Here is a 27,777-nt window from a genome sequence, read left to right as displayed (position 1 = left end):
CTCAACAAATCAAAAAATTGCTATATCTGTTACATCGTAGAAGGAAACATGAGGGATCGAGGGAGGTGACAAGGCCATTGGGACAGCTGGTCCAGGGCCATCGACTGGTGCAGAGAGGTAGTGTAAGTCCCATACCTCGAGGACGAAGACCTGGAGTAACGTGCTTGTGGAGCTCGAGCTGAGAGCAGCATAAGGCCTAGTTGGTACTCCCTTCGTTTCTAAATATAAGACTTTTAGAGATTTCAATATAGGCTACATACGGATGTATTTAGACATATTTTAGAGTGTAGATTCACTCATTTTATAGTTCAAATTAGAATATCTAAAAAGACTTATATTTAAGAACCGAGGGAGTATTGGCTAGGAAGGGGAAGCAAGCCAAATTCAGGATTGCCGAGACCGCGAACAGAGAAATTACGTGGTGGAATTGGAAGGAGAGGGGAGGGAGGAGAAGTAGTGTACCAGAGGTCGTGGATGGAGGAGGGCGCAGGAAAGGATGAAGTCGAAGATGCGGGATGACCTTCAGCCAGTTCCAGCAGTTGCAGGGCATGCGAGCTCCCTGTGGTAGGAGTCCATGTCTTCCGCGCCGGCGATGAGTTGTCGGACGTGGGCAAGGTGGGCGTTTGCGTGCCGAACCAACCAGCGCAACCGCCCAAGGAGAGGTGCTCCATGCGCACAAGACCAGCGCTCTCGCACCGCCGCGCCCCTGCCGCACCCTTCCTTCTTCCCACGTCCTTCTTTTCCCTACCTCTTCTCCTCCAGCCCGTGCGTTGCAACGGGCTATACATATTATAGTGGTTTAACAATCATGCGTTCAACATATACTCAACACTAATATGTCCAACATATACAATTAGGATCATCATGCACAATTGCACATGACAGATTGGAAAAACATCCCAAAGTGATGGTCCCACCTATACCAAAATAGAAACTAATTTAATCAAGTTTGTCCAGGCCCTCGCAATACTCCTCATGTGGGTCAAAAATTGAAAAAAATCTAGCAAGCAAAATCATTGAGTTTACATAATAAATCCAGTGCCAACAACTTGTGATGAGTACGGGCAGCTACGCCTCTGATGACCACAGCAGACGGCACCTTCGATGTTAACGAGCCAGGGACGGATGGAACAGGACACACCATCATGTTCTACTAATTCAATGTTGAATCTATTTATTTCTGTTTCTTTAAAAAATGATTGTGCATATGTCAACCAGCTATGTAACCATATCGCCTTATTAGGACCAAATAGAGTTCAAGTTCGAACTACCAAGATACATGTTCCTAAGTTTACCTGAATTCAAAACATGTTCTAAGATTGGTATGATAGGTATGACCAATTATGCATGTTTTTAAGACAATACTATATGGTATATGCCACTATATTAGTTACCGGAAAAAGATTGCACCTTGGATTTGGTTTGCCAACTGCTGCTCTGAGATAGATGGCTACACCAGCAAGCGATATGATTGTTATGGAGCAGTTGAGGCAAAAATCAATGTACAACGGCTCCACGAAAATAAAAAGGGATTGGACCATTTGCATTGTGATTCATTTTGGTGAACTTTCACCTAAGAGCTCCAAATCGAACAATATTGGAGACAGTCTTAGAATATGTGCGCCGATATTCTCTTGCTTACCTGAGACGAGGAAATGATACTTAATTCTTTTTCTTTTAGAAAACAAGGGAGGCTCTCCTCGGCTCCATTGCAAGACAATGGAACCTTACATAGTTCAGTCTTATACAAATTCTGGACCAGCAAGATGGATGATTGGATGCCCTAGATGGACATGAAGTGACTACTCCTAGGAAGAGCTCGGCTGCCCAAGACACTGCAGACACATTTCAATCTTCAGAACATCAATCTGAACTGTGTATAGAAGAACAAGATAAGCTGCACAATATGAGCAGCAGATAAAACCAGTAGCAAATGTAATTCAGTCATAATGCCAGAAGATTACCTGATGCCAATATAACACAAGATTACCTGATGCAAGGTAATTCAGTCGTAATGTCATTCAGTCTGACTGTACAATCCTTTTGGTATCTGAAACTACATTAACTCAGATTAAATGAATCAGATTGCACTCACATAGTTCAGAAAGCATAAAGCATCCACCTACCACTCAATTCGCCTTCCCTCCATCGCAGTAGTGCAAGAACATCGTCCCATCCTTCTCCATACTTCCACCTCCATTGCCCGCTCTTGCTGTAGACAATCTTTCCCCATCCCCACGGAGGGCACCTCTCCTACGTTGCTCAACACCCGCCATGGCCTTGGAGATCTCCCTGCCAGCCATGAAGGACCGCCTCCACCTGCAAGGACTTCGCGCCACCACGTCGGATCCCTCCGTCTCCCGCTTCCGCCTGACTCCGGTGAGCTCCTGCCTAGGTCGCAGCACCGCCCCTCCTTTCTTCCTTCTTCTCTTCCTCACCTCCCCGTCTCCTTTCTGCCTAGGACCGTAGATGCCATGGATCCGCCCGGGAATCCGCGCTCCGGCGACCTCCGCCTCTGTATCCGCCTCCCCAGTCCCTGCCGCGCACGGATCCAGCCCCTGCAAGCTCCAGTCGCCGCCGCCGTCCCAACGCCGCTCGAGTCGCCGCCTGCCCACATTGATCCGGTCCCCAGACATAGACATATGGACCGCGGGTTGAATATAGCAAAATACAGGGCCTTTTGAAAAATCGAAACGTTATCTCAAATTAGCCACTTAAAAAAGGAGTGCGGGTTAAATTTCTAGAAACGGAGTGACTTTTCTGAAAAACACCGATGGCGTACGACCAGAAGCACTAAGCGCTTTATTAGTAGGGAAAGATATACAAAATACTGGTTACGCTAAAAAAGAGATTGCTTTTCTTTAAGTAATTATGAATCTGGAGAGATTAAAGGAAATGGGAGCGTGGAATCGAGAAAGCCTGGGCCTTTATAACACGCGCGCCCACACCGCCTCACAACGAAACGCAATATCGCCCTGCCCCTTCCTCTTCCTCGTCGACGCGCAGGCCCCTGGGAAAAAGAAAAACTTCTCCGTTGGAGGAAAGTCGCGTGCCGTCTCGCCCACAGGTTAGTTGGTGCCCGCCGCCCGTCTCCTCCTTCCACCGCCCCAGATCCGGTCGCCGGAGGCCGCGCCGCCGATCCGGCGTCTGTTCGCTCCTGATGCGCGCGTTGCCGTGCTTTTCTCGTTGGAGGATTTTTCTTTTTAATTTTGGATTCGGTGTCGCTGGATCTGCGCAGGAATTGTTTCATCTTCGGTTGGTAGGATTCTTCGGCTATGGTTTGATTTGCGCGTCCGCCTCCGTGTGCGACGTAATCGTCGTGGTGGGTGTCTAGTTTAGAGGAGGCGGTTGACTTTCCGTTCAATTTTTTGTGGTGATTTGCGCCGGCGTGTGAATTTATAGATTGGGGACCAGACCGGTGCAGGGAAGGTGATTGGTCTTTTGGATTCGAACAGCACAAAGGGGAGCAGGTGATTCGATGGATAATGATCAAAATGAATGCATTGAGGCCTCTGCTGGCTACCACCGGCCGCCCTATGAGACCCATGTCTTGTCATTGGAAGATCCTCGAAGGTCAGTTGCTTAGACATGAGGTCCAAGGTCCCGGCAAGAAATTGGATTGCTTGACTTATGCTCCGGGAAAGGATTTGTTGCTTCATCCAGCTCCGTGCCTTCCTTGACCCGGCTTTTATATGACTGTGCGACATGATGGATAAAGTTATAAACCAAAGGTCTAGAATAATTATGTGGACAAAGGAATTAAGGATGAGATAAAAAAAGATTGGTCATTCACATAGCATACCAGACAAGGCATTGGAATATCATGCTTTCACCTGTGATCTTGTTATGCAGGAATTGCACACTCTAATATGAATCTGTTTAAAGTCCAATCTAGTTTCTAGTGGTACCTATGTGCTAATAGGGTGTAGTCTGGTCAGGAAGAATCATGGACAGTGATTTTTAATCTTATATATAATTTTCTGTGTGTCTGTCTAAAATGCCACTTGCACACCTAGAAAAATCTAATCTGAATGTATGCCAACTGCCATAGTCAGGAAAGTCTATGGATTCCCTGCTTGACTTATGAACTGATTAAGGCCTCTTTTGGTTCATAGGATAGGATTATCGTAGGAATAGGAATCTTGTAGGAAATGAGATGACATGTATCTCAAATCCTATGAGTAGGAATAGGAAACAAGATGTCATTTGGTTGACACCAAAGGAATTTTTCCATTGAGTCTAGGCTCATTTTTATTTTCCTATGAAATGTGGAGGATAGGAACCAATCCTATATAGGAATAGGAATCCATTCCTATGAACCAAAGGGCTCTAAAGGAAAAAATCCTATAAGAATCCTATCCTCTAGAATTCCTATGAAATTCCTCCAAACCAAAGGAGGCCTAATCCAAAACTATGTAGCTTGAGAGCAGGGCCGTCATGCATACATGCCTTGTGCTTTCATGGTTGCAGTAGTTCTTTAGCAGTTTAGCTTACGGCCTGAACCAGGATCACATATTTGGGCTATTATTGCTTTTAAATAAAAATATGTAGCAATTTCTTCTTTACAGCCGCCTGTGCACCAACATTGGATTCACCTATGATCCTCATAATGTATATTTTTTATGCTTGTTACCCGTGCTGTTGGTATTTTTGCATCACCATTTCTTGGTAACGAGTTGTCATACTTCTGTGCCTGCAGCCCGTTGGCAGCAATGGCACAAGAGAGCTGGAAGGAGTCTGAGGAGACTGTCCAAACACCTGAGGCACCAATATTGTGTGTAAACAACTGCGGCTTCTTCGGTAGCAGCATGACGAACAACATGTGCTCCAAGTGCTACAGGGACTTCATTAAGGCCACGACAATGGCTGCCCCTGTAGTGGAGAAGGTGTTCTCAGTGGCATCATCTTCCAGTGTGACCTTGGAGCAAGCAAAGGCAGATGAAGTACCAGCCGTGGCTGTAGCTGATAGCCAAGCAGCACAGGAGCCTCCAAAGCCGCCCAGCAACAGATGTCTTTCATGCCGCAAGAAGGTAGGCTTGACCGGTTTCCAGTGCCGGTGCGGGGGAACATTCTGCTCCATGCACCGCTACGCTGACTCCCACGAATGCACTTTCGACTACAAGAAGGCTGGCCGGGAGCAGATTGCCAAGCAGAACCCTGTTGTGATAGCCGAGAAGATCAACAAGATATGATTGATAATCACACTGGGTTCATTTGCTTGCTATTCGTGGTGGTGCCGGATTCGTCTTTACTTGAATCAGTAGGTTTCTTCTGGTCTGGACTAGGTTGCTAGGGTCTCAATTGTGTCTATCCTTCTCCTTCATGGTTCGCTTCTCTCCATTAAGAATGAAATGAAATAATGTAAATATATAAAATTCTATTGTTTTAGCTGTTCGTTTCTTATATTGCTTATTGCTCCTTGCTTATCAGTAAAGTTTCTAAGCTCAGGAAATCGTCTCGCTGCATTTTACTGTGTGTCAGACAATGGTGTGTCAGACAATGGCTTCCTTCCGTGGGATTGGGACGAGTAAACTACATCTATAGTACTTGAACTTGATCCTAGGGTTCACTTTGGTCACTGTATTTAGGAAAGGTCAAAATACGGTCACCGAGGTTGCCAGGACGTGTCACTCTACGGTCACCAGTATCGTATCCTTTGTATTTTGCTGACGTGGCAAATACTCCTCCAGTACCGTATCCTTTGTATTTCGCTGATGTGGCAAATACTCTTCACTCTACTGCCACTCCTCTCTAAAATTCTGTCGAACGTGGCAAATACTCCTCACTCTCTACTGCCACTCCTCTCTAAAATTCTGTCGAACGTCTTATCTGCGTTCACCGTTGAACAGCACGCCGAGCTCCAGCCGCTGCTGTAGCTCTCCAGCGCCTCGTTCTAGAGCTCCCGAAGCCTCGTGTGGTCCATGAACGATGCTAACTTGAATCCCCAACTCGCGCGCCACGCCCAACTTGAAGTTCATCGGCGTCGTTGGCCGACTGCCGGCGCCATGTTTGCAAGTGCACGGGTGCGTGGCGCCGATCGACACCATGTTTGCGATTTTGTCAACATAGGCCTTCCACCTGCCTTACGTGGCTGTCCAACATGTTCTTTCCCACCTCTCGTCCAGCCACACCCCCACAATCGCAGGCATACTCCCGGTTGATGTACTAGTCGCCACGCCGGATGCCAAGTTGGGCGGCGTCGACGCGGAGAGCTGCGACGATGTCGGACTGCTCGCGTATGGCTACACCCAGCGGAACATCATGTTCGCCTGTTCTTTCTGCCGCCGCCGGGCGACGGTGTCGAGCTCCACGGGTTCGGCGAGGCTACAACCTAACCATCGTATGCCTCCCATTGAGCCGGGGAAATGCACAGAGGTCGCCCCGCATGGTGGCTTGCTCTGTATTCTGAACACCACAAATGAGTTTGGCAATGCTGGAGGGGATGTAAATTGCGGCGACAGCGGCGACATGGCCTCTGTGAGTGCTGGCCGCTCGCAGGAGGTTCTCGGGTGGGAGAAGTGCTCTTTGTGGCGCACTAGCTAGGCAAGCAGATGAGGTACACATGAGGGGAACCGCCTTTCCAGGAGGCGGAGCGCGCGCAGGCGGTTGAGGTGCGAGCAGACCCCGTAGTCATCTCGGAGCATGTCGAAGAAGGCGAACTCGCCCGGGTGCAGCGAGCCGCCGTACTGCTCGATGAAGAGCGGGGCATCGCACGAGAGGAGCTCAAGTAGGGCGGTCTTCCACCTTAACAGGGACGACACGGCGTGAAGAAGGGTGGTGGGGAAGTAAAGGCTGTTGACAGAAGAGAGCCGAGCAGCCATGTGGTACATCGTCACGGGCTCCTGCATGGCTGGTGGGCATACGTGGCAGCCAGTGCTCAGGTTCATTCATCGGATGCGAAGAGAGATGAGAAGGATGAGCTTGCCACGTAAGCAAGTCAACTGTTAGGACAGGTCAACATATACCACATCAGTGAAATACGTTGGATACGGTAGCAATGATCGTAGAGTGACACATTTACGCAACTTCAGTGATCGTATTCTGACACATCCTGGATACAGTGATGAAAGTGAACCCTAGTGTCAAGTTTGAGTACTATAGATGTAATTCACTCGATTGGTACATGTAGCGACCAGACCTCAAACAGTGTAATCTCTGTGCATCAGTATCATCCCTGGATCGGTAATGCTGACATGCACAGTACTTCAGCATTTATAACAGAGTAGCAATCACACACTTATTACATCGAATGTCTCAAAAGAGAACTTATTACAATGAATATGGCTTAAGGCCATCTAATACGATAATAGCGGAAGGCTTGGAAGATAAAGTGAGTCCATCAACTCCAACGACACCACTGAGTGAAAGACAACGACCTATGACTCCTTACTCGTCGTCTGAAAAGTCTGCAACATGATGCGTTGCAGCCCGAAACGGGTCAGCACATGGAATATGCTCGCAATGTAACACAAGAGAGTAATGAACAGAATAATGCTATCACTACATGCATATATGGCTGGTGGAGGCTGTATGGTTAATATGTTTTGCGGAAAGCAAATTTTTCCCTACAACAAAGGAATACATTTTATTTAACTATCATGGTGGTTGTTAAACATTGAGAAGGTTCACCCAACTCAATCCAAATTAAGCATCATCATTAAACTCAATCAAATTATATTAAGAGTGATGAGATCCACATGATAATCCAAGAACTAGATACTCAAGATGTCCATAACCGGGGAGACGGCTAACCATGATTAGTTTGTACACTCTGCAGAGGTTTGTGCACTTTTCCCCACAAGACTCGATCTCCTCCGTTGGATTTCTCGCACTGCATAATGTTTGAGAAACGGATGATCGAGACACAGTCTTTTCGATGAGGCCCCCTTAACCGATAGATAGGCCTGTACACCTACAATCCCCTACATCTGCTAGCCCATCATGGAAAGTTTTCCCACAACTTACTCAACTATGCCAGAGCCCATAATGGCATGTGGCTGCACACGGAAGTTTCTAGCATGAATAATCTTATGATCCCTTTGAGCCTGGGTGGCAGTCCATAGGAGAATCACACGGTACCCCGGGATTTCCAAAAATACAGGCAACACTGGGTTCCCCAGGTGCCTCAATCCACCCAGATGTGTATTAAAGTTGCCACCTTAAGTTAACCATTAATTAACAATACTCACATCTGTCATGAATACACTCAAACCCAAACCACGTCTACGAGCATAGCATAGCAATATAAGCAACGTAGAAATAACTCCCAAAGGTTTGGTAATAAACAGGACAGTATGTACTACCTCATCTACTTCCCAAACCCACATTAATCAGATCCTAATCATGCAATTGTTTGAGGATTGATCTAATGCAATAAAACTGGATAGTAAAGAGGTATGATCAAAGTGTTACTTGCCTTGCTGATGATCCGTGAAATCTAGAGACTCGTAGTAGCACGCTTCGCACTCCGGGTACTCTATCGCAAACAAATAAGCATACAATAAGCAATCAAATAAAGATGCACAGGTAAAACTCAAATAAGAAAATCTAACCATAAAGTTCAACTTAAGAACTCCGGTTTGCAAAAAGAATCAAATCAAATGAAGCAACGAAACTCAAACTGCGAAAGAAACAAGCTTTGATTACTAATCTGGACTAAAGTCAAATTTTACAGTAACAAAAACTTGTTTAAGTTGATTAAACAGAAAGAGGGCTTCGAGACAAAACTCTAGGCGCTTGAATCGCCTGATTTCGATAAACGAGCAAAAAAATAAACTAAAACGAAAATCGGATCAGAAATCACGATCGAAAATAATCGCAAAAAATCCGTGAAAAAGAAAAACTGACGAACAGGCTAACGAACGAATGTTCGCTGTCTTCAGCTAAACGGTTAAAACCGTTCGAACGAATGGGCGTTCGCTAAATAAATAAACCGACGGAAAACCAATCTAAAAAAATAAATCGAAAAATTTTAAAAAAACCAGATCTAGATCTAGGGTTTACCAAAATAAACCAAAGAAAAAAAATGGCGGCGTCTGCGCGAGGTGCGGCAGCGGTGACGACGGCGGCGGCGGCGCGGGGCTCGAGGCGCGACGCGGGGCTCGAGGCGCGGCTAGGGTTCGGCGGCGGCTGGGGTGGGCTGGGGCTGGCAGGGTCGCGGGCTTATAAAGCCTGGGGCGAGGCGGAGTCCGGGTCGCCCACGGCGGCCCAAGTCGGTTCGACCACTTTTTTTAAAATAAATCAGCGCAGGAAAACGAAGAAAATAAATACTAAACTGACTCCAAAAATCCTGAAATAAATTTTCCCCGTCCTCTAAAAATCTACCGGACAAGGTGAACATTTATTTGGGACTCTAATGCAATTTTGAAGAACGCATATTTTTCCTAATTCAAATAAAATAGCGATAAAACTCTAAATAAAAAAAATCATATTTGATTTTAATATTAAATCTCCAATATTTCTTTATTTTGAGGAAGTCATTTTATCCTCTCTCTCTTTTATTTTTATAAAAGAAATATTCGAAGAGAAAATAATTAAAATCAAACTATCCTCTTTTTCAAAATTCGAGTAAACTCAAATATGAAAATAACGAAATTCCCAACTCTCTCCGTGGGTCCTTGAGTTGCGCAGAATTTTTAGGATCAAGACAAAATGCAATAAAATATGATATGCAATGATGATCTAATGCTTAACATTCAATGGGATGTTATAGTACAACCCATTGCCGGCGGTCATTACTGCTCCGATACGATACTCCGACATGGTAAACTAGCCTAGCCTCGCCTGCATCTTCCCTGAGTTCGTCCCTTGGTCAGCAGCCGGGTCGCCTCTCATGAGGCCATGGCAAAAAGCTCCTGTGACTCCAATTCCCATCTTGCAGCAAGGTGCAGGTGGGCAGTTGTTGGAGCAGGAGTATGTGTTGCAGCGTTATTGCGAGAGTTTTTCGCAATTTGGGTTTTCTTTTCAATTTAAGGCATCTCCAATGGTTTTAAGATAGTTTTTGGTAGACTTTGCCACATAGGATCTTTGATGATGTGTCATACAATATATGAGGGAGGAGAGGAAGATTGCGTGTACATGAACCAACACCCTTGCACAAGCTCCAATGTAGAATGAGAGAGCACCTTATTTATTATCTCACATCCTATTGGGAAAACTAGATATAATTCATTGGAGTTATTGTATGCTAAGGTGTTGGTTAATGACATGGCATATTTTACCAACAAGCTAACATACAAACTGTTGGAGATGCCCTTATAGAAAAGCTTGCAATTCTTGCACCTCGGGTGGGTGAGCAGTGCCGAAATACCTGCAACAGTGACTGTACCGCGGCCAACTACGCGTTTCAGGGAACATGAGTTACATGGTCAACTGTGTCTTCCCGTGCATCTACTGAAGGAAATATGCCCTAGAGGCAATAATAAAGTTATTATTTATTTCCTTATATCATGATAAATGTTTATTATTCATGCTAGAATTGTATTAACCGAAAACATAATACATGTGTGAATACATAGACAAACAGAGTGTCACTAGTATGCCTCTACTTGACTAGCTCGTTAATCAAAGATGGTTATGTTTCCTAACCATGAACAAAGAGTTGTTATTTGATTAACGGGATCACATCATTAGTTGAATGATCTGATTGACATGACCCATTCCATTAGCTTAGCACCCGATCGTTTAGTATGTTGCTATTGCTTTCTTCATGACTTATACATGTTCCTATGACTATGAGATTATGCAACTCCCGTTTGCCGGAGGAACACTTTGTGTGCTACCAAACGTCACAACGTAACTGGGTGATTATAAAGGAGCTCTACAGGTGTCTCCAAAGGTACATGTTGGGTTGGCGTATTTCGAGATTAGGATTTGTCACTCCGATTGTCGGAGAGGTATCTCTGGGCCCTCTCGGTAATGCACATCACATAAGCCTTGCAAGCATTGCAACTAATGAGTTAGTTGTGAGATGATGTATTACGGAACGAGTAAAGAGACTTGCCGGTAACGAGATTGAACTAGGTATTGAGATACCGACGATCGAATCTCGGGCAAGTAACATACCGATGGACAAAGGGAACAACGTATGTTGTTATGCGGTCTGACCGATAAAGATCTTCGTAGAATATGTAGGAGCCAATATGAGCATCCAGGTTCCGCTATTGGTTATTGACCGGAGACGTGTTCGGTCATGTCTACATTGTTCTCGAACCCGTAGGGTCCGCATGCTTAAGGTTTCGATGACAGTTATATTATGAGTTTATGAGTTTTGATGTACCGAAGTTAGTTTGGAGTCCTGGATGTGATCACGGACATGACGAGGAGTCTCGAAATGGTCGAGACATAAAGATTGATATATTGGACGGCTATATTCGGACACCGGAAGTGTTCCAGGGAAGTTTCGGATAAAACCGGAGCACCGGGGGGGGGGGGGGGTTACCGGAACCCCCCGGGGGGTTAATGGGCCTCATGGGCCTAAAGTGGAGAAGAGGAGGGGCTGCCAGGGCAGGCTGCGCGCCCCCTCTCCCCCTAGTCCGAATTGGACAAGGAGGGAGGGGCGGCGCCCCCCTCTCCTCTCTCCCTTCCTTCCCCCTCTCCTACTTGGACAAGGAAAGGGAGGGGAGTCCTACTCCCGATCCTTTATATACGGAGGCAAGAGGCACCCCAGAGACACAAGTTGATCCACGTGATCATATTCTTAGCCGTGTGCGGTGCCCCCTTCCACCATAGTCCTCGATAATATTGTAGCGGTGCTTAGGCGAAGCCCTGCGACAGTAGAACATCAAGATCGTCACCATGCCGTCATGCTGACGGAACTCTTCCCCGACACTTTGTTGGATCGGAGTTCGGGGATCGTCATCGAGCTGAACGTGTGCTAAAACTTGGAGGTGCCGTAGTTTCGGTGCTTGATCGGTCGGGCCGTGAAGACATACGACTACATCAACCGCGTTGTGCTAACGCTTCCGCTGTCGATCTACAAGGGTACGTAGATCACACTCTCCCCTCTCGTTGCTATGCATCACCATGTTCTTGCGTGTGCGTAGGAATTTTTTGAAATTACTACGAAACCCAACAGTGGTATCAGAGCCTAGGTTTTATGTGTTGATGTTATATGCACAAGTAGAACACAAGTGAGTTGTGGGCGATATAAGTCATACTGCTTACCAGCATGTCATACTTTGGTTCAGCGGTATTGTTGGACGAAGCGGCCCGGACCGACATTACGCGTACGCTTACACGAGACCGGTTCTCCCAACGTGCTTTGCACAAAGGTGGCTAGTGGGTGACAGTTTCTCCAACTTTAGTTGAACCGAGTGTGGCTACGCCCGGTCCTTGCGAAGGTTAAAACAATACCAACTTGACAAACTATCGTTGTGGTTTTGATGCGTAGGTAAGATTGGTTCTTGCTTAAGCCCGTAGCAGCCACGTAAAACTTGCAACAACAAAGTAGAGGACGTCTAACTTATTTTTGCAGGGCATGTTGTGATGTGATATGGTCAAGACATGATGCTAAATTTTATTGTATGAGATGATCATGTTTTGTAACCGAGTTATCGGCAACTGGCAGGAGCCATATGGTTGTCGCTTTATTGTATGCAATGCAATCGCGCTGTAATGCTTTACTTTATCACTAAGCGGTAGCGATAGTCGTGGAAGCATAAGATTGGCGAGACGACAATGATGCTACGATGGAGATCAAGGTGTCGCGCCGGTGACGATGGTGATCACGACGGTGCTTCGAAGATGGAGATCACAAGCACAAGATGATGATGGCCATATCATATCACTTATATTGATTGCATGTGATGTTTATCTTTTATGCATCTTATCTTGCTTTGATTGACGGTAGCATTTTAATACGATCTCTCACTAATTATCAAGAAGTGTTCTCCCTGAGTATGCACCGTTGCGAAAGTTCTTCGTGCTGAGACACCACGTGATGATTGGGTGTGATAGGCTCTACGTTCAAATACAACGGGTGCAAAACAGTTGCACACGTGGAATACTCAGGTTATACTTGACGAGCCAAGCATATACAGATATGGCCTCGGAACACGGAGACCGAAAGGTCGAGCATGAATCATATAGTAGATATGATCAACATAGTGATGTTCACCAATGAAACTACTCCATCTCACGTGATGATCGGACATGGTTTAGTTGATTTGGATCACGTGATCACTTAGAGGATTAGAGGGATGTCTATCTAAGTGGGAGTTCTTAAGTAATATGATTAATTGAACTTAAATTTATCATGAACTTAGTCATGGTAGTATTTTGCAAATCATGTTGTAGATCAATAGCTCGCGTTGTTGCTTCCCTGTGTTTATTTTGATATGTTCCTAGAGAAAATTGTGTTGAAAGATGTTAGTAGCAATGATGCGGATTGGATCCGTGATCTGAGGTTTATCCTCATTGCTGCACAGAAGAATTATGTCCTTGATGCACCGCTAGGTGACAGACCTATTGCAGGAGCAGATGCAGACGTTATGAACGTTTGGCTAGCTCAATATGATGACTACTTAATAGTTTAGTGCACCATGCTTAACGGCTTAGAATCGGGACCTCAAAAGACGTTTTGAACGTCATGGACCATATGAGATGTTCCAGGAGTTGAAGTTAATATTTCAAGCAAATACCCGAGTTGAGAGATATGAAGTCTCCAACAAGTTCTATAGCCAAAAGATGGAGGAGAATCGCTCAACTAGTGAGCATGTGCTCAGATTGTCTGGGTACTACAATCGCTTGAATCAAGTGGGAGTTAATCTTCCAGATAAGATAATGATTGACAGAATTCTCTAGTCACCATCACCAAGTTAGTAGAACTTCGTGATGAGCTATAGTATGCAAGGGATGATGAAAACAACTCCCGAGCTTTTCATGATGATGAAATCGATGAAGGTAGAAATCAAGAAAGAGCATCAAGTGTTGATGGTAGACAAGACCACTAGTTTCAATAAAAGGGCAAAGGGAAGAAGTGGAACTTCAAGAAGAACAACAAGCAAGTTGCTGCTCAAGTGAAGAAGCCCAAGTCTGGTCCTAAGCCTGAGACTAAGTGCTTCTACTGCAAAGGGACTGGTAACTGGAAGCGGAATTACCCCAAATGGTTGGTAGATAAGAAGGATGGCAAAGTGAACATAAGTATATTTGATATACATGTTATTGATGTGTACTTTACTAGTGTTTATAGCAACCCCTCAGTATTTGATACTAGTTCAGTTGCTAAACTCGAAACGGGAGTTGCAGAATAAACAGAGACTAGTTAAGGGTGAAGTGACGATGTGTGTTGGAAGTGGTTCCAAGATTGATATGATCATCATCGCACACTCCCTATACTTTCGGGATTAGTGTTGAACCTGAATAAGTGTTATTTGGTGTTTTGCGTTGAGCATGAATATGATTTGATCATGTTTATTGTAATACGGTTATTCATTTAAGTAAGAGAATAAATTGTTGTTCTGTTTACATGAATAAAACCTTATATGGTTACACACCCAATGAAAATAGTTCGTTGGATCTCGATCATAGTAATACACATAATCATAATATTGAAACCAAAAGATGCAAAGTTAATAATGATAGTGCAACTTATTTGTGGCACTGCCGTTTAGGTCATATTGGTGTAAAGCGCATGAAGAAACTCCATGCTAATGGGTTTTTGGAATCACTTGATTATGAATCAGTTGATGCTTGCGAACCATGCCTCATGGGCAAGATGACTAAAACGCCGTTCTCCGGAACTATGGAGCAAGCAACTAACTTATTGGAAATAATACATACTGATGTATGAGACCCGATGAGTGTTAAGGCTTGTGGCGGGTATCATTATTTTCTGACCTTCACAGATGATTTGAGAAGATATGGGTATATCTACTTAATGAAACACAAGTCTGAAATATTTGAAAAGTTCAAAGAATTTCAGAGTGAAGTGGAGAATCATCGTAACAAGAAAATAAAAGTTTCTACGATATGATCGCAGAGGTAAAATATTTGAGTTACGAGTCTGGCCTTCAGTTAAAACAATGTGAAATAGTTTCACTACTCACGCCACCTGGAACACCACATCATAATGGTGTGTCCGAACATCATAACCGTACTTTATTAGATATGGTGCGATCTATGATGTCTCTTACCGATCTAACACTATCGGTTTGGGGTTATGCATTAAAGACAACTGCATTCACGTTTAAAAGGGCACCATCTAAGTCCGTTGAGACGACACAATCTGAACTGTGGTTTGGCAAGAAACCAAAGTTGTCGTTTCTTAAAGTTTGGGATTGTGATGCTTATATGAAAAAGTTTCATCCTAATAAGCTCAAACCCAAATCGGAGAAATATGTCATAGGATACCCAAAGGAGACTATTGGGTACACCTTCTATCACAGATCCGAAGGCAAGACATTCGTTGCTAAGAATGGATCCTTTCTAGAGAAGGAGTTTCTCTCGAAAGAAGTGAGTGGGAGGAAAGTAGAACTTGATGAGGTAACTGTACCTGCTCCCTTATTGGAAAGTAGTTCATCACAGAAATCTGTTCTTGTGACTACTACACCAATTAGTAAGGAAGCTAATGATGATGATCATGTAACTTCAGATAAAGTCACTACCGAATCTCGTAGGTAAACCAGAGTGAGATCCGCACCAGAGTGGTACGGTAATCCTGTTCTGGAAGTCATGTTACTAGACCATGACAAACTTGCGAACTATGAGGAAGCGATGATGAGCCCAGATTTCGCGAAATGGTTTGAGGCCATGAAATCTGAGATATGATCCATGTATGAGAACAAAGTATGGACTTTGATGGATTTGCCCGATGATCGGCAAGCCATAGAAAATAAATGGATCTTCAAGAGGAAGACGGACGCTGATAGTAGTGTTACTATCTACAAAGCTAGACTTGTCGAAAAAGGTTTTTGACAAAGTTCAAGGTGTTGACTACGATGAAATTTTCTCACTCGTAGCGATGCTTAAGTCTGTCCAAATCATGTTAGCAATTGCCGCATTTTTATGAAATCTGGCAAATGGATAAACAAAACTACATTCCTTAATGGATTTAAAGAAGAGTTGTATATGATGCAACCAGAAGGTTTTGTCAATCCTAAATGTGCTAAACAAAATATGCAAGCTCCAGCGATCCATCTATGGACTGGTGCAAGCATCTCAGAGTTGGAATATACGCTTTGATAAGTTGATCAAAGCATATAGTTTTATACAGACTTGCGGTGAAGCCTGTATTTACAAGAAAGTGAGTGGGAGCACTACAGCATTTCTGATAAGTATATGTGTATGACATATTGTTGATCGGAAATAATGTAGAATTATTCTGCAAAGCATAAAGGAGTGTTTGAAAGGATTTTTTCAAAGAAAGGCCTCGGTGAAGCTGCTTACATATTGAGCATCAAGATCTATAGAGATAGATCAAGACGCTTGATAAGTTTTTTTTAATGAGTACATACCTTGACAATATTTTGAAGTAGTTCAAAAATTGGAACAGTCAAAGAAAGAGTTCTTGGCTGTGTTACAAGGTGTGAAATTGAGTAAGACTCAAAGCCCGACCATGGCAGAAGATAGAAAGAGAATGAAAGTCATTCCCTATGCCTCAGCCATAGGTTCTATAAAGTATGCCATGATGTGTACCAGATCTATTGTATGCCCTACACTGTGTTAAGCAAGGGAGTACAATAGTGATCTAAGAGTAGATCACTAGACAGCGGTCAAAATTATCCTTAGTGGAATAAGGAAATATTTCTCAATTATGGAGGTGACAAAAAGGTTCGTCGTAAAAAGTTACGTCGATGCAAGTTTTGACACACATTTGGATGACTCTAAGTCTCGATCTAGATACATATTGAAAGTGGGAGCAATTAGCTAGAGTAGCTCCGTGCAGAGCATTGTAGACATAGAATTCGCAAAATACTTACGGATCTGTATGTGACAGACCCGTTGACTAAAATTATCTCACAAGCAAAACATGATCACACCTTAGTACTCTTTGGGTGTTAATCACATAAACGATGTGAACTAGATTACTGACTCTAGTAAACCCTTTGGGTATAGGTCACATGACAATGTGAACTATGGATGTTAATCACACGGTGATGTGAACTATTAGTGTTGAATCACATGGCGATGTGAACTAGATTATTGACTCTAGTGCAAGTGGGAGACTGAAGGAAATATGCCCTAGAGGCAATAATAAAGTTATTATTTATTTCCTTATATCATGATAAATGTTTATTATTCATGCTAGAATTGTATTAACCGGAAACATAATACAATGTGTGAATACATAGACAAACAGAGTGTCACTAGTATGCCTCTACTTGACTAGCTCGTTTAATCAAAGATGGTTATGTTTCCTAACCATAGACATGAGTTGTCATTTGATTAACGGGATCACATCATTAGGAGAATGATGTGATTGACTTGACCCATTCCGTTAGCTTAGCACTTGATCGTTTAGTTTGTTGCTATTGCTTTCTTCATGACTTATACATGTTCCTATGACTATGAGATTATGCAACTCCCGTTTACCGGAGGAACACTTTGTGTGCTACCAAACGTCACAACGTAACTGGGTGATTATAAAGGTGCTCTACAGGTGTCTCCAAAGGTACATGTTGGGTTGGCGTATTTCGAGATTAGAATTTGTCACTCCGAATGTCGGAGAGGTATCTCTGGGCCCTCTCGGTAATGCACATCACATAAGCCTTGCAAGCATTACAACTAATGAGTTAGTTGCGAGATGATGTATTACGAAACGAGTAAAGAGACTTGCCGGTAACGAGATTGAACTAGGTACTGAGATACCGACGATCGAATCTCGGGCAAGTAACATACCGATGACAAAGGGAACAACGTATGTTGTTATGCGGTCTGACCGATAAAGATCTTCGTAGAATATGTGGGAGCCAATATGAGCATCCAGGTTCTGCTATTGGTTATTGACTGGAGACGTGTCTCGGTCATGTCTACATTGTTCTCGAACCCGTAGGGTCCGCACGCTTAAGGTTTCGATGACAGTTATATTATGAGTTTATGAGTTTTGATGTACTGAAGTTAGTTCGGAGTCCCGGATGTGATCACGAACATGACGAGGAGTCTCGAAATGGTCGAGACATAAAGATTGATATATTCGACGGCTATATTTGGACACCGGAAGTGTTCCGGGGAAGTTTCGGATAAAACCGGAGCATCGGGGGGGTTACCGGAACCCCCCGGGGGGTTAATGGGCCTCATGGGCCTAAAGTGGAGAAGAGGAGGGGCTGCCAGGGCAGGCCGCGCGCCCCCTCTCCCCCTACTCCGAATTGGACAAGGAGGGAGGGGCGGCGCCCCCCTCTCCTCTCTCCCTTCCTTCCCCCTCTCCTACTTGGACAAGGAAAGGGAGGGGAGTCCTACTCCCGGTAGGAGTAGGACTCCTCCTGCGCGCCTCCTACTAGGGCCGGCCGCACCCCCCCATTGGATCCTTTATATACGGAGGCAAGAGGCACCCCAGAGACATATGTTGATCCACGTGATCATATTCTTAGCCGTGTGCGGTGCCCCCTTCCACCATAGTCCTCGATAATATTGTAGCGGTGCTTAGGCGAAGCCCTGCGACAGTAGAACATCAAGATCGTCACCACGCCGTCGTGCTGACGGAACTCTTCCCCGACACTTTGCTGGATCGGAGTCCGGGGATCGTCATCGAGCTGAACGTGTGCTAAAACTCGGAGGAGCCGTAGTTTCGGTGCTTGATCGGTCGGGCCGTGAAGACATACGACTACATCAACCGCGTTGTGCTAACGCTTCCGCTGTCGATCTACAAGGGTACGTAGATCACACTCTCCCCTCTCGTTGCTATGCATCACCATGATCTTGCGTGTGCGTAGGATTTTTTTTGAAATTACTACGAAACCCAACATCTACTACTCCCATCCGCTCCAAAATATAGTGCTTTATCTATTTCCGTGCTTCAACTTTGACCATAAATTTAACCAATGGGACCGACTACGACGGAAGCAAAAGTTATACTAGTGAATTCGTTTTTAAAAGAAGTTTTCAAATATATAATTTTTTCTCTCACTGCAGTCGATCTCGTTGGTTAAATTTATGATCAAAGTTGGACCTCAGGAAGCGCAGACGCACTATGTTTTGGAATGGAGGGAGTAGCTTTTTGTTTCGAACTCAATCTCCTAATTCTCCGTGCACCATGGCTACGTACCTCCGTCCGTTTATGGTTCAACATTACTAGCGCCCACAAATCACTCTTCGATCCGGCAACAACAATCTAGATCAGGTGCTATGGAAGACTAAGGTGGGTCTACGGTCTGCAATTTCTGGATTGTTCATTATATGATGTGTAGGTGTGATTATCATGTTGTTTAGGTTACTACTTCTAGATATTCACTTACTGTATCTAGAGACATTGATGTGTAGGTGTGATTATCATGGGTCATATTTTAGTTTGCATTATGATCATGATTTAACTACAAACTGTTTAAAGTAATAGGTAACACATACTATTGGCATGATCGCAACAAATGACTATTTTTCCGTCAGAAAATTCTTTTGACAATTAAACGAAGTTTTTTAAGGCATAGAGTAAGTACTCTATTTTACAGTAACTATATAGATAGATATGTCACTGCTTTTACAGTTTTGATTTTTGCCATCACAAGCATATAGGCGCACACACAGTTTTACAATCTCCATGTCCTTCCTTTGGTAGTCATGTACATTTCCTTGTCACTTGGCAGCCAGGTTATAGATATGGTTATTATTGTTCTGGGCTTGCAACATAGCAAGGATAAGTGAATAGTAAAAAAAGATGCCAACAAAAGAAAGTTACATAGCATTTGAGAAATACACATTGTAAATGCCAACAGAAGGAAACAATTGTAAACCTTCTTAAGAAATAGCTTAGTAATTCACTTCATATTCTTTTTGGTTTAACATAAAAGTTAGTTTAAGGATATTTCTATATAGATAATATTGACACCTTTGCTCAAGTCGCTATCCAACTGAATCGCTTCCAGTGGCACTGTATCTCTCAGAGGAATATCAGCCATCTCTGTGTGGCACTTCTTCAACTGAGAAACGTGGAACACATCGTGAACTCCTGACAATCCTTCGGGCAATTACAACTTGTAAGCAACTTCCCCCATACGTTCCAAAACTTTGTATGGTCCCACAAAACTTGGTGCTAACTCTCCATTAACTCCAAAGCGCTTCACTCCTCGAAGTGGTGATACACGAAGATACACTCTGTCCCCAACTTCGTAAACTATCTCCTTGCGTTTAGAATCCGCATAACTCTTCTTCCTGGACTGGGCTACTTTGAGTCTATCGTGAATCAGCTTAACCTTCTCTTTAGACTCTTTAATCAAATCTGGTCCAAACAACTATCGGTCTCCAACTTCATCCCACAACAATGATGTCCTGCACCTCCTTCCGTACAATGCTTCGAAAGGGGCCATCTTCAAACTGGCTTGATAGCTGCTGTTGTAAGAGAACTCTGTATAAGGAAAATTGTCGTCCCAACTAGATCCATAATCTAGTGCACAAGCTCTCAACATGTCCTCCAAAATCTGATTGACTCTCTCAGTTTGTCCATCTATCTGTGGGTGAAAAGCTGTACTGAACTCTAGCCTGGTTCCCAAAGTTTCATGCAACTGATTCCAAAACTTTGAGGTAAACTGGGTTCCTCTATCTGATAAAATGGTCCTCGGAACTCCATGCAAACATACGATCCTGGTCATGTATATCTTTGCCAACTTAGCACTGGTGTAAGTGGTCTTCACTGGGATGAAATGAGCTACTTTCGTCAAACGATCGACTACAACCCATATCGAGTCATAGCCTGAACGAGTCCTGGGCAATCCCGTGATAAAATCCATGCCTAGCTTGTCCCACTTCCATTCTGGTATCGGCAATGGTTGTAGCAATCCTGCTGGCTTCTGATGCTCTGCCTTCACTCTCTGACATACATCACAAACTGCTACATACTCCACAATATCCTTCTTCATTCCGGTCCATCAGAAACTATCCTTCAAATCCAGGTACATTTTAGTATTTCCTGGGTGAATCGAATATGGCGAATCATGGGCCTCCTGCAAAATCAGCTTCCTGATCTCCTGATCATTTGCCACATACACACGTTCCTCGAACCATAAGGTATCGTGCTCATGCTCCTGAAATCCTTTAGCCTTTCCTTTGCTCATCCTTTCCTTTATCTCGGCAATCTCCTTGTCCGTCTTCTGAGCTTCTCTGATATTATCCATCAAAGTAGACTGAATCTCCAATGCTGCTACATAGCCTCTCGGAACTATCTCCAAACATAGCTCGCGAAGATCCTCTGCTAACTCCTTGGGTAACTCTCCGGTCATGAGTGTATTGACATGACTCTTGCGGCTCAACGCATCGGCTACCACATTAGCCTTTCCGGGATGATAATGCAACTTCATATCATAATCCTTAATGAGTTCCAACCATCTCCTCTGCTTGAGATTCAACTCCTTCTGCGTGAAGATATACTTCAAACTCTTGTGATCCATGTATACCTCACAATGGTTTCCGATGAGAAAATGTCTCCAAGTCTTCAACGCATGCACTACGGCTACTAACTTCAAATCATGTGTAGCATAATTTAACTCATGGGGTTTAAGCTGTCGTGAGGCATATGAAACAACTCTTCCCTCCTGCATAAGTACGGCTCCAAGTCCTCGACGAGAAGCGTCACAATACACTTCATAATCTTTGCGTTGATCTGGCAGAATCAACACTGGTGATGTAACCAAGCGTTTCTTCAACTCCTGAAAACTGGCCTCACATTCCTCAGTCCATTTGAACTTGGTGGCCTTCTTTAACAACTCCGTCATAGGCTTTGCAATCTTCGAGAAATTCTCAATGAACCTCCGGTAGTATCCCGCGAGTCCAAGAAAACTCCGGATCTCTCCAACTGACGTGGGTGCCTCCTAATTTGTCACAGTGACATCTTTGGTGGGGTCTACCGCTATTCCTTCTCCAGATATATCATGTCCAAGGAATTCAACTTCCTTCAACCAAAACTCACACTTGCTGAACTTGGCGTACACTTGATGTTCTCTGAGCTTCCCAAGTACTAAACGCAAATGCTCTTTATGCTCCTCTTCATTCTTCGAGTAGACCAGAATATCATCAATGAACACCACAACGAACTTATCCAAAAACTCCATAAACACCTTGTTCATCATGTTCGTAAAATAGGCAGGTGCGTTAGTCAGGCCAAATGACATAACGGTATACTCATATAGCCCGTACCTCATGGTAAAATCTGTCTTAGGTATGTCCTGCTCTCGAATCTTCAGCTAGTGGTACCCTGATCGGAGATCGATCTTGGAAAACACCTTAGCTCCTTGCAGCTGATCAAACAAATCATTGATCATCGGCAGTGGGTACTTGTTCTTGATCGTCACCTCATTCAATCCTCGATAATCAACAACCATCCTCAACGATCCATCCTTCTTCTCCACTAGAAGTACTGGTGATCCCCAAGGTGACGAGCTTGGGCGAATATATCCTTTATCCAGTAACTCCTTAATCTGCTTCTTAATTTCCTCTAAATCCTGTGCGGGCATCCTGTACGGTCTCTTAGATATTGGCCCTGTGCCTGGCAGAATCTCAATCAAAAACTCGATGTCTCTATCCGGTGGCATGCCTGGCAACTCTTCTGGAAATACATTCGGGAAATCCCTCACCACTGGTACTTCCTCCTATACAACTCCTGATAAGGAATTTACTTGAGTCCTAATCGGCACGTGCCGGGATACATACTTGATCCTTCTTCCTTCTGGGATGGTGAGCAAAATTGACTTACTGGCGCAATCGATGTTTCATCCATACATCGATAGCCAATCCATACCCAGAATCACATCCAAACCTTGCGACTCCAAAATTATCAGATCTGAGGGGAAAATATGCCTACCTGTAGCGACCCGACTCGGTACGAGTCGAAGTCTCTGTGCTTACCGTGCTAGTCCCTGGATCGACTTGCTAGCACACACAGTACTCGATGAAATAACAGAAATAACACACATCTCTTTATTACATCGATAGTCCAGGAGCAATACATTTATTACAAAATAGGGCATAAAGCCGATAAGCAAATACTGCGGAAGCAAAGAAGTAAATGAGTCCAACTCCACGAGCAAGGTTGAGTGTAGAACATCGACCTATCACACCTTAATCCTCGTCGGATATATCTGCAACGTGATAAGTTGCAGCCAAATGGGTCAGTACATTAAATGTACTGGCAAGTCACATCATAGTGTAATGAACCTACTTTTACATGCAGTTTGGCTGGTGGAAAGCTCTAAGTTTAGTTGTTTGCATAAAGCTAGTTTTTTCCTATTAGAAAAGATTGTTATTCTACTACTACACATTTGCATAGGATGAGTTGGCAAATCCAACTCCATCCGTCCCCAAGTTTCATTTAAAACCCAACTGTTTAATTAAAGGTGAGGAGATCTCCCGACATTTCCACTACTAGATGCTCAAGTTGTCCGTAACCGGGGACACGACTAATCGATTAGGTTGAAGACTCTGCAGAGGTTGTGCACTTTTCCCCACAAGACTCGACCACCTCCATGATCGGAAGATCGAGACATAGCTTTTCGAAAATGTTCCCCCTTAACCCACGGATGGGCCGGTACACCTACATCATTCTACATCTGCTAGCCCATCCCGGAAGGGGGCACACTAACTACTCAACTAAGCCAGAGCCCATATTGGCATGTGGCTGCACACGTAAGCTTCTAGACGTGAGAATACGATTGATCTCTTTGAGCCTGAGCGGACGGTCCACTAGTGGTGCACCACCATGGATTTTCCATGTGTGCCCCACTGTACTTCGCCACCATTCCCACAAGTTTCCGCCCAGGTAGTTCATTCTTTTAACTTAGGTCTTATTTACTACATTGTCACTCATCTCTCACAATGATCACTCCCCAATCCACGTCTACTTAGCATAGCAACATAAAGTAAAACGATGGTGACAAAGTTATATGGTTCAGACCTACCTCAATGAACTACTGGGTGAAAAGCGAAGTCATGTGGCACCAGTTTCCTACCATGCAGTCCTACCGCAAAGAACTAAGTGCATAATAAAATCATAGGTAATGAAACATGATCAAGATGCAACTTGCTTTGGTACTGTTGGTTGAATTCTAAAGCTTCGCACTCCGGGCAATCTATCGCAAGGAAAAATAAACAAACATAAGCAACAATCCAGAGACCAAAAGAACATGCATAGCAAAAAGTCTCGGAAAAACCAAATGAACATACAACACACTAAGCTACTACAGAAATATACTAAGTGCAAAACCACATAGTCCTATGGTTCAAGGAGTGATGTGAAGTATAGTGCTTACTATGCATACTAGTAAAAATATTAAAGGGCAGAATCTAGCGTGTGAAAATTATTATGACAAAGGTCCAGGTGATAGGGCTTTGCTACGGTGACAGCATGCGAAAGGAATCAACTTAATCGGAGCTACGGTTTGGGAGATATGGCTATTTGAAGTTTGAATTCGAATCTGAATAAATTCAAATTTCAATCTAACAAAAGTTTGCAAAAGCTATGCTACTGTATAGATCTAAACAATACGAAGAATTTGCCGCTGGTTTCATCGAATTTGGATCTACGGTTAAAAAGTTATGGCTATTCTAAGATCAGGGACTAATCTGCTATTTACAGGGACTAAAAGGTGAAAAAAAACTACTGCAAACAGGTCCCTGACCACGTGGCGGCTCCTGGCTGGCCGGGCAGCGTCCGCTGCGGAGGCTATACGGCAAACGGCCGCTAAATAAGAAAAAACAGCGGCGGCGGCTAACTAAACAAAACCGACGCTCGGTTTAAATAAACCGCACGGTCTAAGGGAACCGCGGTTAACCGCGTACCTCTTCGCAAAATAAAAAAAACCCCGAACCTAATCTAATCTGGGCCGTCGGGGATCGATCTAACGGGCGGGAGTAGGGCGGCGGCTTACAGTGGGTGGTGGCGGTGGCCGGCGACGATGAAGACGGTGGCGCGGGGTCGGTGACGGAGGGGACGGCGGCTACGGTGGTCCTCGGCGTCGGGGTAGAAGACGGGGAGGTGCGGCGCGGCTTGGGCATCGTGAAGGTGGGGTCGGCGTGCGTCAGCGACGTCCGGACGGGGCGGGGCAAAGACGGTGGCCTTCGGAGCTCCGGCGACTCCGGCGTCGACGGTGCGGCGGCTCCGACGGTACCTAGGGGCAAAAAAAATGTCAAAACGATGCGCGTTGTCGTGGGGATCCAAATGACAAAGGAAGGGAGGGCTAGGGGGTGCCACAGACGATGAAATGGACGACGGAGTGGCGCGGCTCCAGCGAGATGCAAACGGCGACGGCGAGCAGCAGAGGCGGCGTGGGAAGCAGCAAGATGGCGAGGATGGAAGAGGGGGTCCTGGCCTTTATATAGGCGAGGGTAGAGGGCTCGGGGTCGACGGATAAGCATTATCCGCGAGGGAGGCGGCCGGCGGTTGCAGGAGCGCGGCGGCGAGTGTTTATCCCGCGCGGTGCGGGAGGTTGAGGACGACCTGACGGGTGGGGCCCGCCTGGCAGCGGCAGTGAGAGGAGGCGAGAGAGAGGGGGGTGCGAGCGGTCGACCGATGCGGGGGTTTTCGGGCGCTGGGGCGCTGGCCTTGGGCCAAATGGCCAGCTGGGCCGGCTGGCCTGGCGCAGCAGGCTGAGCGCGCGTGTCCCTGGGCCGAACTGGTTTCGGTCCAGGCGGGTGAGTGCATGTGTTTTTTTAAACTTAAGACTAAAATGTCCCTAAACAATTCAAATGAATTTATAAAAACACCACAATAATTTCTAAAATAACTATGTAATATTAAGAGCCTAATGAACATTAACTTAAGCACAGAACACTTTGAAAATATTTTCCTAATGCAATTAATGCACTTTTTGCAAATAAAATAAATACCAACAAACTCCAAAACTTCAAATAATATTCAAAATAAAATTTCCCACTCTTTTATATTTTGAGGAAGTCATCTTATCCCCTCTCATTTGTTTTTCTCGAGTGGAAAAGATATTATTTGAATATTTCAAAAACTCCAAAATGCAAAGAAATATGATATGCATTGAATGATTCTATTAACATCCAAATTAATAAAATTGGGATGTTACACTACCTATGGTCAATGTCATCTGAAAACATCATTGGCTTGCCATATACTCTGCTCCTGGCGAGCTCACTAACATAGGTGTACTAAGAACTTTGGTGGGCAGCTTATACTTATCCACAAATCCCCTTTGATGAGGACATCAATACCATTGTTACACCCACAGCCCCTACTGTTACATATACTGGACCAATTACTAGAGCTCGCGCATGCCAATTAAATTACCAGGTACTTTCGTTTCTTGGTAATGATTCTAATGTTCATGAGATTATGATGCTGCCTAAATTGGATACATTTGTTTTGCTTACAAATGAAGGGCCTAGCTTGGAGAAGGATGAACATTGGAGCAAGAACACGCATGGAGTTGATGGCATGCGCAAGGGGATCAAGAACGGAGTTACAAGTAATGATTTCAGGACTTTGAAGCCGCCATAAGGAGTGCATGAAGCCTTGGACGAAATATACAAGATGCCACTTCATAATATTCGTCCATAGGCTATTCTAGGTGCTGCGTCACCTTATTAATGGGCCAGGCCCATGTAATTTCGAAATACTTAAGTATAGGCTATTTTTAGAGTCCGTATGTGTGGGGAAACAAGAGTTAGGGTTGGTTTCGGACCCCACCCTCAAGGGCCACGAAATTCCCCCCCTCTTCCTCCATATATACAGCCCTTAGGGCGTCGTTTAGACTTTGGGTTTTGTTTAGATTAAAAGTTCGCCGTAGCTGCAACTTCGCGTACTTCGTTTGTGTCCAACGACCAGACCAAGACGTCACAGAACCCCATCTTGATCAATAAAGCTTTCATCTTATGTTCGCAATATCCCGATTGCAATCTCAGTTTCTTGCTTGTTCTTCGTTTGCTCGCAGGAAACAGACCCTCGTGGTCAGGTTGATCGTGCTCCGGCGTGGTCAATAACCCTCGGAAGTTGGTTTAGCGATTGCTAAGGCGCGACGTCTCGCACGTTCGTAGTCGGATCGTCAAGGTCGACTCCCACAAAAAACGATAGCCACCATCTCATCGAAACATCGGGACACCTTAGCCTCTATCAAGTGGTATCAGATTTCCAGGTTGCTCGGTGAGATTTTACAGTTTTTCGTAGATTAGATCGAGTCTGTTCTTCATACCTACAGTCCACGAAAAAGCCACACAAAAAAAAATTAGGGTTAGTTCATCATATCCGAACCAATCTGAGCCTTTGCATAATCTTTTTAGGGTTTTTGCTTTGTTGAATTTGCGGTTGCATCGTCGTGTCAAGTTGCTGGTCTTAGAGTCTAGTCTTTTAGAGTTTCGAGTTCTGATCACAAGTTGTCACGCCGCCGCCGCACCATCATCATCGCCCATCTACCACTTTTGCTTATCCGCCACCGCTCTGAATCCATATCCATATACCACCACCAATCCGTATCCATATACCACCATCAATCTCTATCCATATACCACCACCGCTACCATATACCACCACCATATATCCACCACCAATCCGAGTTCTTCTCATATTAGGTTTGTTTTTGAGATCAATCTCAATTCCGATTCGTGTTTCCTTGCCTGCGTAGGTCTCGGAAAAAAAATAAAAAAATTCAGGCTTTTCTGAGTCTTTTGAGCCACGTGCCA

At 44.5% G+C, this 27,777-nt stretch overlaps 1 protein-coding gene and 1 long non-coding RNA gene across 4 annotated transcripts; one reads left to right on the top strand and one right to left on the bottom strand.

The window, feature by feature from the left end:
* Positions 1 to 283: 283 nt before the first annotated feature.
* Positions 284 to 2,640, bottom strand: LOC125537345. Its single transcript, XR_007295811.1, has 3 exons — positions 2,127 to 2,640; positions 1,965 to 2,050; positions 284 to 1,835 (listed from the first exon to the last, which is right to left on the bottom strand). It is a non-coding gene; the product is annotated as an uncharacterized LOC125537345 (long non-coding RNA).
* A 284-nt stretch (positions 2,641 to 2,924) lies between these two features.
* Positions 2,925 to 5,388, top strand: LOC125537344 (zinc finger A20 and AN1 domain-containing stress-associated protein 9). Of its 3 annotated transcripts, XM_048700654.1 has the most exons (4): positions 2,938 to 3,067; positions 3,239 to 3,322; positions 3,415 to 3,573; positions 4,700 to 5,388. In XM_048700654.1, exons 3-4 carry the CDS (start codon positions 3,479 to 3,481, stop codon positions 5,190 to 5,192), a joined length of 588 nt encoding a protein of 195 aa, XP_048556611.1. In that variant the 5' UTR covers positions 2,938 to 3,067; positions 3,239 to 3,322; positions 3,415 to 3,478; the 3' UTR covers positions 5,193 to 5,388. The 3 variants fall into 3 exon arrangements, with proteins under 3 accessions (XP_048556612.1, XP_048556611.1, XP_048556610.1); XM_048700653.1 differs by having other exon boundaries at positions 3,239 to 3,573; XM_048700655.1 differs by lacking the exons at positions 3,239 to 3,322; positions 3,415 to 3,573 and having other exon boundaries at positions 2,925 to 3,067.
* The last annotated feature ends 22,389 nt before the right edge of the window (positions 5,389 to 27,777 follow it).

Source organism: Triticum urartu, chromosome 2, assembly GCF_003073215.2.
Source record: "Triticum urartu cultivar G1812 chromosome 2, Tu2.1, whole genome shotgun sequence".
In the NCBI taxonomy this organism is placed as follows: domain Eukaryota; kingdom Viridiplantae; phylum Streptophyta; class Magnoliopsida; order Poales; family Poaceae; genus Triticum; species Triticum urartu.
The sequence above is the reverse complement of the archived record's forward strand: the minus strand, read 5'-3'. Positions and strand labels throughout refer to the sequence as shown.

Coding starts and splice junctions, on each gene's coding strand:
- LOC125537344 (XM_048700654.1), top strand. CDS start 3,479: ATGGATAATGATCAAAATGAATGCATTGAGGCCTCTGCTGGCTACCAC. Junction 3,574..4,699: donor TCATTGGAAGATCCTCGAAG/GTCAGTTGCTTA, acceptor CTGTGCCTGCAG/CCCGTTGGCAGCAATGGCAC.